The sequence below is a fragment of the Neoarius graeffei genome, chromosome 18 (genome assembly GCF_027579695.1).
Source record: "Neoarius graeffei isolate fNeoGra1 chromosome 18, fNeoGra1.pri, whole genome shotgun sequence".
NCBI lineage: Eukaryota > Metazoa > Chordata > Actinopteri > Siluriformes > Ariidae > Neoarius > Neoarius graeffei.
In genome coordinates this window covers 59,908,454-59,920,797 of record NC_083586.1, presented here as the reverse complement: position 1 = coordinate 59,920,797, position 12,344 = coordinate 59,908,454, and the positions used below count along the sequence as shown (strand labels likewise).

The following is a 12,344-nucleotide window of genomic DNA, read 5'->3' as shown; positions in this document are numbered from 1 at the left end:
GAAATAAAACATCTATCACAATGACCACATTTCAGACGGAACTAAATTTCACCGATTTTATCAAACTGAAAAGCCGTCTAGCTTTAATTTACAACTCTTGGATAAAAGTTTGTTAGCTGAAATGTTGATTATATCCCGTTTCACTTTAAAAACACATTATTGTAGAAGATCACAGATCCAATAATGACTATAGATCGGTTAATTCATGTTAGTGTTGTAGTGAAGACCACCTCAACCGAGACCAGAGTGCATCAAAGACCAAAAGACTTTTAGGGGTTGAGATCAAGTAAAGACTAAAGCGGGGGGGGGCACGGTGGTGTAGTGGTTAGCACTGTCGCCTCACAGCAAGAAGGTCCTGGGTTCGAGCCCCGGGGCCGGCGAGGGCCTTTCTGTGTGGAGTTTGCATGTTCTCCCCGTGTCCGCGTGGGTTTCCTCCGGGTGCTCCGGTTTCCCCCACAGTCCAAAGACATGCAGGTTAGGTTAACTGGTGACTCTAAATTGACCGTAGGTGTGAATGTGAGTGTGAATGGTTGTCTGTGTCTATGTGTCAGCCCTGTGATGACCTGGCGACTTGTCCAGGGTGTACCCTGCCTTTCACCCGTAGTCAGCTGGGATAGGCTCCAGCTTGCCTGCGACCCTGTAGAAGGATAAAGCGGCTAGAGATAATGAGATGAGATGAGACTAAAGCAGGGCGAGACCGAGTCAAGACCAGAACCAGACCAGTGTATGTGAAGGTGGTGTGGCGGAGGGGTGACTGCTGTTAACAGGAAGAAAAATTTCAAATTAGCAATGAGTCACGTTACTGGTCACATTTAAAGCAGGAAGTTTTACATCCAGTCACAATGTTAACAAATAAAATCACAATACACAGGAGATTTGGTGAAATCGACACAGTTGTGGTTGTGACAAGTCTCAAAATAAAATTAAAAAACAAACAAAACAAAAATGAAATTAAAAAAAAAAAAAAAAAGTCCTCTATATCTGAGACTGAGACAAGGCCGAGTAAAAACGCAGTCGATTTCGAGACGAGACCTTAAAAAAGTGGTCTTGAGACCGATCTCGAGTCCTACAACACTAACTCGTGCTTCCTCACGAATGTTTTGACCTTTAACCTTTTATTCGTAAAGCTTCATGATTTTAACATTTGCACTTAGTTTTACAAGTCAATATGATTAATCTCAAAATAAAAAAAAAAAAAAACTACACAACACACACCGGGTTCTTACAAAGAATTTAATAAATATTACTTTCAAATGACACAGAAAAGACAAAAGACAAGACTTTTTGCAAAAAAAAAAAAGTTCAAGTTTAACACTAAAGTAAAACTGAAACTTGTCTCGTTTTTTTGTTCAGAGTCCTACAAACAAACAAAAACAAACAAAAAAAAACTTGTACGATGTCCTGGCCAGCATCACTCAGAGGAAAGAGTTCACTTTGACGGTCCTGCCCTTTTTTCGGTCCTAAAATTAAAAAAACAACACTTTACAAAAAACAAAAATTTTTCAAAATCATAGTTTTGACTTTTCCAAGTGAAAAAGTGAAGCTCTTTAGGAAAACGTTACGCTCTCCTCCTCGTTTCCTCAGTCGTTTGGGGAAAACACAAACAAAACTAAAAAATCCGCTGGCTGCGAGCTTTAATTTCACCTCACTACAGAAATACTGCTACGGGAAATGTTGGGTTACATGAACACGGTGACAGAACATTCTAGATTTATGACAGAATACAGAAATACACGGCTGCAGAAAGGTCTATTTCACTCAGGTTTGTCTTTGTCGTAAGACGCGTTAAGTCACGTTTCTTTCTTTATCACCATTTTGGAACGTTCCAGAAATAAATCCTGACCAAACCGCCGCACCATAAAATGTGTTTTTTCTTTTTTCTTAAACAAAACTTTGTACAGCGCATTTCAGTTCAGTTTATACAGTTAGAATAAAAAATAAAACTATTCTTTCAAGAACACTTTTGGCATATATATATATAATTTTTTTTTTTGTGTGTGTGTGTGTGTGTGTGTGTGTCTGTGTGTGTGAGAAATGTTTTCTGTCAAAAATAAGGAAGTAGAAAGCTTACAAAGCTGTCGAACCTTCGAATCTAAATGAAGCACATAAATAAAAAAAAAAAACAGGAATGATAGGCTCTCGAATATTAAGTTAATAAATCAAATATACACAATGATTAATTAAAAAAATATGTACATACAAAAGAAAAAAATCTACACAATGACGTCATAGTAAAATCGACAATTAAATTCTTCATATTGCAAGGGACTGAATTTTGACCTGCCGCCTGCAAAGCAAAAAATGACAATAAATAATAATAAAAATAATAATAAAAAAACCAGTAATAGTAATAATAGTGATGAAGTTTTGGTTGTTGTGGTGTGGTGTCACAGGGACCTTTGCACTAAATGTTTAAAGTGAGCTTCACTCCGGGGTGGGCGATACGATAAGATGATTTATCACGATACGCTTTAGATATAGGAGCATCATCGGCGTTTTTATATCCTGTGAAATCCTGTCTTTTTCTTCTTTCGGTTGTTTAATTTGCCTCGTCAGACATCTTTAAGTATCACAACATTGTTCAATTTTATTATTTGCTAACTCGCCCACCCCTAGCGTCAGAGCCAGGGTGTTAATTCGTAATCTAAACAACGTTAAAAGGACAACCCGGCATTTTCAACCTCATTTCTGTTGACTGTAAATTCGATACGTTTCCCTGCAACGAGACGACAAAAGAAATCCGGTTTCCTCCAAAACTCGCACATCATGGATGTCTAAAGGGCAGCTGTTACGCTCATGAAACAATATCAGCCATTACGTCTAAGACAAGACGACAGATTTAAAGCTCAGATTATAAACAAAACACTTTCGATTAAAGAAATAAAGCTTTTTTTTTTTTAAAACAAAATAAAGTCTACAAATGGAATTTCGACGCCTGGCCTTAGACTTCCTTTATATGTTCTCGCCTGGAGGTTCTCGGTAGGTACACGTGTTGGGATTCTCATCTGTACTCCCTCTCTCTCTCTCTCTCTCTCACACACACACACACGATTGATTGAGATAATGTTGAAAAACTTCAGAGCATCCCTTTACTCTCCGCTATTACCAGAGAAACCGCAAAGCTGGCCCGAGATCAGCTTTACTTTGATCAGCACGTCCGCTCTGATACGCAGGGTTTTTATTGCTCTGAGGAATCGGGTCTAAACCCTCCGTCTCACCTCTGTGAAATGATCAAGTGGGTGGGGGAATTAAAACAAAACGCTGACGTATGCTTGCTGAGTGCAAATCCATATGCCTGTGAAATTCTGCTGCACACAAAGGAATTTGAATTGATCCACGATGCCAAAAGGGGGAAAAGAAGGGAGAGGGGAAGGAAAAAACAAAACAAACCAATCAATCATCGCTTGTTCATAATTCATCACTACATAAAGTACCCAAGACGGCGGCGTTTTGGTTTATTTGTTTATTTATTTATTATTTGAACCGTTGGGGGGGGGACTGGAAAGTCAGCCAACCCACAACAACCTTGATCTGACCCAATTCGTCAGCGTGTCTATGCCGTAAATTTTTTGCTGTGCGGACTTTTCCCTCGTTTTCTTCTCCTCCGTCGCCATTTTGACACAAAACGGTCCAATTTTCCCGTAACAGAGACGAGTCTCCCGCTCGAAGGTGAGCCGGAAAATTTTCTGTGCCGTCTCTATTGTTTTTCCGTCCGTCCTTCACGTCTGGGTGTGCAGCCGTAACGGTCGTCACGGTGACTTGTTGCCTAGCCCACCGCCGTTTCCTCGCAGCCGCTATACGATATACTCCATTCTGTGCAAGCTGTTCTGCGACTCCAAGTCTCTGTTGTCGCGTTTGTTAGTCCAGTGAGCTCGCTTTTCGTGCAGCCCGCTCGGCCGCTCGTCGCACTCCACCGGCGAGTACACTGGTCGCCGGGGAAACCGCGTTTTGTGGAGACGTTTTTCCGAGTCCGGGTCGTCCTCGGGCGCCGCCGTCTCCTGAGGCGGGAGCTTCTGTGGTCCGATCTTGGCGCTAACGGCGTTTTTCTCGATGCGGTTTTTGATCTGGTGCAGGTTCTCGCGCGCGTTGTTGGCCGCGTTGTTGTCCTCAGCGGTCGGCACGGCTGACGGCGCCGAGGTGTACCCAGTCGCTGTGGCGCTTGCGTTTTGCTTACGTCGTCGGATACACCACAATGCTGTCCACACCAATGCCAACGCCCAGATCACTGTTGCTACGGAAACCAGGACTGGCACCAGGTAATCTAGTAACAGTGAAAAGGAAAATGTTCAGAACATGCTTTGTGAAATGAAACTAATTTGTAACTTCTGAAGGTTTTCAATTATAACAAACAGTTCAACATATTTTACGATAATTGTATCTTTCATTAAAGAAGTTCTTTAAATATTATTGTAGAGTAAAAAAAAAAAAAAATCCACTAGTCTCTATACAGTAATTGATAGAAGTTTTTAAGCCGTGATGCTCACCGTTCGCGCTGTTGGTGTCCCTGTGCTGGACGCGGACCTCCGCGATGGCGGTGAGGATGGTACCGTTAGCGCTACGTTTTTTCACCATGTCAATAATCCTCTCCGTGATCCCTTTAACTGGAGCATGGCTGCTCCCGCCGTCATCAGAAACCTGCTGGAGGAGAACACATCATGCATTTTGCTGATTTTCCCAAAAAATTAAAAAAAAAAAAAAAAAGGGGGGGGGGGGGGCAGCAACTCAATAACTCAAGTAGACACGCGCTTGGCTTTGGCTTCCTTTGGTCATTAGTTTAAGTTTTATACCATTGGTATTTGATTTGTATGTAAAACAAACAAAAGCCTACAGTGATTGATCTCGGGCTTCGGTCTCGGTTTGGTTTCTCCCGTCATAAATAACTGTGTAGTTTGTTTACCAAAGAAAACAAAACTGTAACAAGTTAATGAGCTGCTGTGCAGCCAAAGAACATTATTTATGCAGCATAAAGGAATGACAGAGCGACTCATTCTCATCATCGTCGGCACACATAATAGCATGGGATTAGTTATAACATGCAATCGAGCGATTAAAGGATAAATATGCTATTAACTAAAGCAGCACGGGCTTCAGAGAGAGAGAGAGAGAGAGAGAGAGAGAGAGAGAAGATTCTGGATACGTACAATAGCTACGTGGATATCACTGCTGGCCGTGGTGGAAGGTTCACACGTGATGGAGATGGAGAACTCCGAGGAGAGATTCTTCACCACGTAGAGACTGCGCAGCTCTCTACACACCTGCTCCACAGTCACGCCCTGACAGGAACATCATGTCAAACACAAGCAACGTGACTCAATCTCATCAGAATTATCAGCAGATGAGAATCTCAGCTAGTATTATAGAGTTGTTGCATCATAAAACACACAGGCCAATCACGTTTCAGTATGCAAATGAGCTCATGCAACATTACATTAGATTATATCAATGGCATTTAGCAGAGGCTCTTATCCAGAGCGACGTACAACACACCTAGAGCAACCTGGGGAGGGCACTCAAGGGCACTTCAGCCATTCCTGCTGGTCCAAGGGAATCAAACCAGCGACCTTTTGGTCCTAAAGCTGCTTCTCTAACCATTAGGCTATGGCTTCCCCAAAAGACTTACCACTGAAAAAGGGGCGGGCTTTTAGGAATGGCATAACTTCCCATTTGATCGCTTTTTTTTTTTTGGAGGAGGGTAAAAGTATTGGTACCCCAGTGCACCTTTATGGCTTAGATTTAAGAGTCAAGTTTTTCACCCAAGAAAAAAAAAAAAAAAAAGGGGCGTGGAAGAAGGGAAGTGAAAGGAAAAAAGGGGGGGGGGCTAAACGGTGGCATGGCGGCTACTTTGAAGAATCTAAAATATGTTTTTTTTTTTTTTTTAAACCACTTTGTTCATCACATAATTCCACATGGTCAAAATACACAAAAACCTATGAATGACTAGGGGTATACAAACTTTTGACTGGAATGGTGTACACACTACAAATCACTGATACGGTTTGTTTAATTTGCACTTAAAAAAAAAAAAAAAAGTTTTACACCTATTCATATTCAGAAACACATCACGTCAATTCTCCAGATACGTTTCTCTCGCTCTCACCGGTGACATGATGTCCTTCGTGAACATGAATGTGACGTTGGCGCAGTTGCTCTCTGAGTGGCACTGGATGGGTGTCTCTTCACTGGACCAGCACTCGCCCTGCGTGGGGCACGGCCGTACGAAGCAGTGATCGTCACGCATCGGGACACACGACTGACGCGCTGGACAATCTCCTCGCCCAGTTCCAACCAGATGACACTGCCTCGGACCGCACAACAACTATGGGGGAAGGGGGGGGGGGGGGGGGGGGGGAGACAGAGATTCTGGATTAGCACCAAACAAGGAGAGGTGGTTATTTATACAACTCTATATACACTACACTGGGCACCATTTTGGAGGTTCTAACGCTCTAACGAAACTGGATGAAAGTCTCTCGTTTTGGACAGAACATGGAGGACCATTTTGGACACGGTGATTCCTCAAGTCTGGTTTCTGAGAAATTTCTTTTTGGCGCCACGTACATATATATTTATACATGTATTGTATAGCACGATCTGATAATTCAGCTCAACCTAATAAAGGAGATTTATTGCCTTTGTTCAAGTCTGTCATTTCCAAATGAGGCGTACTCAAAGTTTGCCAAAAGCTAAAAGCTTGATCAATCAATCAGACCCACGCTGCGGTTGTGTTGCACACCAACTAGCCTTGCACTTGGGAGCCATTTACTGAACACACATAAATCCCTGCCTCATTTTTTTTTTTTGCCTGATGCGGCAGTGATTCACACAGAGAACTGACTGACGTCAGACGAGAGCGAGGAGCCTGTTCCACAGTCGTGGTTTTATTCATCTGGGTGATGTTTGAGGTTAAAGTTTACAGTCAATGGAGGATTTTATCCAGAGCTAAACTGCATGTCTGTAAAACAGATGAGTTTTTATTATATTTTTATTTTTACTGCATTTGCATGCTGGATAATTTACCCAACACTTCGGACTTTACACTTTTTTTTTTTAAATATACCAGTCACGATGAGAACGGTCGCATGTTCGGTTCACACACCACACATTAATATTTAAACCTTCACTTGGTGCCCTTTGCTCTCAGACGCTGATAAAACGTCTCCTGGATATCGTTTCACGTTAACGTTAGATAAGCAGATTTGCTTAATATACAGGATGTGGACTCACTTTACTTTGATCTCATCTAACAAATGAAAGAGAAGGAGAGTCAACAGTGACTGGTCATTATAATATAAAACACACAGTCTCACAGCTGGAGCGTTAATCGTTAACCACAGTGAGCTACGCGCTAATTCGGTCATCATTAGCATGGACTGAACCATCACTTTTACAGGAAAGATTCGGGAAATATGGACAAAATATGGGAAAAAATATTTTATATATATATATATATATATATATATATATATATATATATATATATATATAAAAAGTCAGATTTATCAGACACGCCGTCATTTTATGGAAAATATTTGCAGAAAGGCAGATCATAGACTTTCCCCTGATACCACAGTAGTGTTCGGTTCGTATATACGCAGGAGATTTTCTTAATTTTAACATAAGAACGTATTGCTTTGTGTGGCGTTTTGTTTTAAGAAAAAAAAAACCCATTGTGACAGAAAAAAAAAAAGCTGTAAATAAACAGCACTTCCAAATTTTTCATTTTGTTTGCAATTAATTCATTCCAAAAATGAGCAAGATTTATTTATGTTTTCCAGTAAATATCTAGAGAGAAAAAAGGTTAAAAAATAAAAAATAAAGCTAATAAATTTATTAATTTTATTATTGACTGCATGTGGTGATAATTCAACTTTTTCTGTTCTTTAAAGATGAATAAATTAAAATTAATAAATTAAAATCTGAGGGATTTAATCAATTTAACTTAATTTTTTTTTTATTTGTTTGGGGCAGCCAAATTAAAAAGAATCAACCATCATGCACTGAACAGATCTCGCCTGCTGGCCTGCTCGTGGCTGCTTCTTTAACGCATCTCGTACCTTTGTGCAGGTGACTCGGCTGTTGTGACAGTAGCAGGTGTTACAGTCCTTGTCCCATCTCGCCCCGTCCGCTACGATCCGGCCGCCGTCCATGCAGGGAGGTCTGTTTACTGAAACAGACACGAGTCATGTGACCACTGCGATTCAAAAGGAAAGTGGAATAACGGGCTGATGAACAGGACCAGCAGTGAGCCGGTGTGCGTTTACCTTCCTCACACCTTGCTCCGGTTCTCCCAGGTGGACACAAGCATTGGTAGCTGTTAATCTCGTCCACACACGTCGCGCCAACCGCACAGGGAGACGACTGACACTCGTTAATGTCTGCCAGAAAGATCATGTCATTAGTCCTTTGATTATTACCAGTACTTAACATAAGCTACTTTATAACTAACTATCATGTTATTCAATCATTAATAGATTACGATGTGTAATTATTATGATCAGGTGTTAAACAGAAAACATTTACATTACGCACCATAACTTGGTTATTTGCAATAGTGGGAAGGAAAAAACTTCCTTTCTGTTACCTAGTCACTAGCGTTTCACTTTGTACAATAGTTTGAGTTCCACGACTTATTTGATAAAACAATTGTACTGTATTTGCTAAAAACTTGTTTATGAAATCAGCTAGCCTGAATTATCTTCAAAATCATTCAAGACTTCAAGAGACAAGACTTGCTACAATAAGAATAAAAAGCAGCCACGGCAACATAGCGATAACGCAAGCGAAAAACATCCTCCTCGAAAATGCTAACAACGATAGACAGAGATCACTAACTGAAATTAGCTTCAAAACAAGGAAACGTCCAGAGATACTGCTAGCTATAAATACCTGAAAAAGTTGTTCACTGCAACCTACAATTAAATTATTCTAGAAGAATTAGCCATGTTAAATGAATTTGAGTAGAATTTTCTTAACTATTAAAAATGCGAACGTGACTCCTGATTGAACGGTAATAAGCGAAACTGAACTACATGCATGTTTTGAGCGAGTCTGTTTTTTTTTTTTTGGCTCCTAATGGCACAGTTTGCGTGTCAGAGACAGAATTAATTAATGAATAAATAAATTGTGTATTGGTGTTGGAAATCTGAGCACATTTCCTGTTTTTTGAATCGCGAACGCAAGCTAGGTCACTCACTGATGCGACAGTCGGGTCCAGCAAAGCCTGCGGCACACTCGCACCGGTACCAGTTATCCCCGTCTACACATGTCCCACTGTTGTAGCTAGAGAGAGAGAGAGAGAGAGAGAGAGAGAGAGAGAGAGAGAGAGAGAGAGATCAGGTTCAGGGGGTCAGAGGTCAACATTCACTCACAGATACGATCTTCGTCTCACGCACACTAACAAACGGTGAGGGGAATCTCGATACTTCCTGAACGTCCTCAGGGTTTGTTCAGGACCGTGTGAGCACCACGTGAAACATGTAGAGAAGAAGCATGATGGGGAGAGAGAGAGAGAGAGAGAGAGAGAGAGAGAGAGAGAGAGAGAGAGAGAGAGAGAGAGGGGGGGGGGGGATATGGGAATGTATTTAGCTGGAGGATGGATGTGTGTGTGTGTGTGTAATGGCTTACCATGGGTGTGGGTTGCAGTCATTTGAGTCTGTAACAGAAGACAGAAAAAAAAAAAAATTAATAAAAAAAGTGATTTGATTCCCCCCCCCCAAAAAAAAGCAATGAAAGCTCATTTGATATTGAACCGTTTTAAGTTTGTGCAACATCAAAGGAAATCATGTCACTGAGGCAACAGGGAAATTCAAATAAATATGAACTCTCATGTTGTTACAATATCTATTTTCATAAAGCTTATCAAAACAGGTTTAGTATAAAAGCAAAACATAAAATTACCATATTTTCCAGACTATAAAGTGCCAATACTTATGGAGAAAACCAACAGGTCATTTTTATTATCGCTATAATTTGCCTACTGTGGTGTATGTACGGTAGCTGTGCTTCTCTAGGAGTTACAGTTAATGTTAACACAAATTCTCACGCTCCTTGCACTCTAGTGTGAAGACATTGTACACACAATCCCTCGCTTATTTCAAACAGGAAAGAGGACAGGAAGTGATGTCATACTCTGGTTGCAGGTGAGCCCCTCCCAGCCTTCCTTGCACACGCAGGTGAAGTGGTCGCCGCTGACGACGCAGGTAGCGCCGTTCTCGCATGGGTTGGGAAGGCAGCTGCTATTTTTCGCTACACACACACACACGTTTATTTTTATTTCATGGTCACACCATATTCAAAACAAACAAACAAATAAAACACATTGCTAGAAAAAGGAAAAAAAAAAAAAAAAAAGTTACTGTACCGATATTACAGCTCGTCCCCTCCCAGCCAGAGGCACATATGCATTTGAAGGAGTCTCCTTCATCGTAGCACGTACCACCATTGTTACATGTCGTCTCGTCACACTGGCTCTCACCTGGCAAGCCGAAAAGGGGGGAAAAAAAAAAAAGAAAAATTAAGCTACGTGTTCTACTAATCACAGAGTGTGATGTTTCTCAATACGTGTTTGTGAACCACAAATATCAAAAGCTCATAACTCATACGGATCCGTATGCGACGTTCGATAAGGCGATCTGAAATTACAATTGTAACTCACTCATTAATTACCCCCTCCCCCACTCCTGATCACAAACTGCTAACATTACACATTCCTGGAGCTCGCTGATCGAGGGCTGAGACGCATTTGTTTTGTTGATGTTGGTCAGCTGCCAAACTACACATACTAGCAATGTTAAAAATTCTTGCCACACCACAAGCCAGGTTCTCACATCATCTCTAGGTGTGTTTAATTCATTCGTTAATTATTACCCCTCATTAGTGAAATTTCAGCTCTCAAAACACTTTGTAATGCCCTGGTACTCATGAGCTTAGGAAGTAAATCATGTAGAGAGACAGGGGGACAACCCAGAAAAAAAAAAAAAACCCAGACACTAAAATTAATTTAAAATTCTCATGATCGAGGACACAGCCAATATTGTGTATTTAAAAAAAAAAATTGCGGGGCTTACGTGAGTGACAGGTCTTGCCCTTCCAGCCGTTTTTGCACTCGCAGTAGAAGTCGTTGACCAGGTCGCGACACACACCACGATCATGGCACGGGTTTGTGCTGCAGTCATCGATATCTTAAAAAAAAAAAAAAACCCACAAAAGACAGTGAAAAAAATATATATAAACATTTATACATCTACTGGTTTGCATACGAGTGTCATCTTTCTATAATTGTGGCCAATTACAATTTAACAATACAATTTTGGGAAAAAAAGGTTTCATGTTGTACATCTGAAAGCATTAAAACCTCTTTGGTGTAAGGACGATGATAAATTGCCTTTACTGTACAGCACTACACCTTTCCAGAGTCAGTGTTGCATTAATGGTGTTAAATTCCTTTCAAGAGCACATATGAATGAAAGCAAAAAATGATCTGAAAGAACATGTTCGAACAGATTTTTATTAGTTTATCATTTTTATAAAAGAGGAGATGCAAGGACATGTGCTTACTAGTTTCGCAGTCGGGTCCCTCCCAGCCGTCAGCGCAGATACACTGGTACACGTTTACTTTATCGATACATGTTCCTCCGTTACGGCACGGGCTGCTCTCACAGTCATTAATATCTAAGAGAAAAAGGGAGAGAGAGAGAATTATTAAACAAGAACAGGGCATGGGGTGCCAATACTTTCACCCTCACCGAAGAAAGAAATCTGGAGTGTACAAATCTGCAAATTAGAAACTCAATCCTTTTCTCTAGTAAACCAGTACTGCACAGGGTTCATTTGTATACTATAACATGATCGGCTTTTGTCTTTGATGACTTAACATTGATCATCTCCCACTTACTCTCGTGACAGTAGGTTCCAGTGAAACCCTCGCGACACTCGCAGCTGAAATGGCCACCGGCGAGGCTACGACACCGACCGTGTGGACCGCACACATTGGACGAGATGTAGCGCACATTGCCCGGGGTGCTGTTCGAAACCACGGCAACCGTGCAGCTGTCAATCACTGTAGAAGAGAACCATTGTGGCAGGATTAACATGGTCAGATCGCTCTCTGGCAATAAATCAGGGGAAAATTCCTACACAAGCCTCTCCCTGCTTTATATAGCATTTTAAAAAAAAATCTATTATCTCGCTTGTGTTCTTTCTTTCAAACCCTTGGAGCATGTATAACCCTGTATGAGAACACACCCAAAGATACTGACAGTTCTGGTAACGGTTTAGATAGCAATGTGCTAAGACTTAGCATAGCCGCCACCTAGTCTGCTCATGCACCCCCACCCCTGTAAAGT

General features: G+C 41.2%; 1 protein-coding gene across 2 annotated transcripts in view; it reads right to left on the bottom strand.

The window, feature by feature from the left end:
- Window positions 1–1,219: 1,219 nt before the first annotated feature.
- The window catches only part of jag1a (jagged canonical Notch ligand 1a), a 36,857-nt gene continuing 25,732 nt past the window's right edge, over window positions 1,220–12,344 (bottom strand). The window contains exons 14-26 of one of the 2 annotated variants that reach the window (XM_060899093.1): window positions 11,894–12,058; window positions 11,557–11,670; window positions 11,067–11,180; window positions 10,361–10,474; window positions 10,129–10,245; window positions 9,625–9,652; window positions 9,194–9,279; window positions 8,262–8,375; window positions 8,055–8,164; window positions 6,098–6,316; window positions 5,142–5,273; window positions 4,485–4,638; window positions 1,220–4,261 (exon numbers count right to left, since the gene is read on the bottom strand). In XM_060899093.1, coding sequence (XP_060755076.1) covers window positions 3,795–4,261; window positions 4,485–4,638; window positions 5,142–5,273; window positions 6,098–6,316; window positions 8,055–8,164; window positions 8,262–8,375; window positions 9,194–9,279; window positions 9,625–9,652; window positions 10,129–10,245; window positions 10,361–10,474; window positions 11,067–11,180; window positions 11,557–11,670; window positions 11,894–12,058 — 1,934 coding nt within the window. In that variant the 3' untranslated portion in view covers window positions 1,220–3,794. The remainder of the gene's footprint in view (window positions 4,262–4,484; window positions 4,639–5,141; window positions 5,274–6,097; window positions 6,317–8,054; window positions 8,165–8,261; window positions 8,376–9,193; window positions 9,280–9,624; window positions 9,653–10,128; window positions 10,246–10,360; window positions 10,475–11,066; window positions 11,181–11,556; window positions 11,671–11,893; window positions 12,059–12,344) is intronic. The other variant, XM_060899094.1, reaches the window with a different exon arrangement.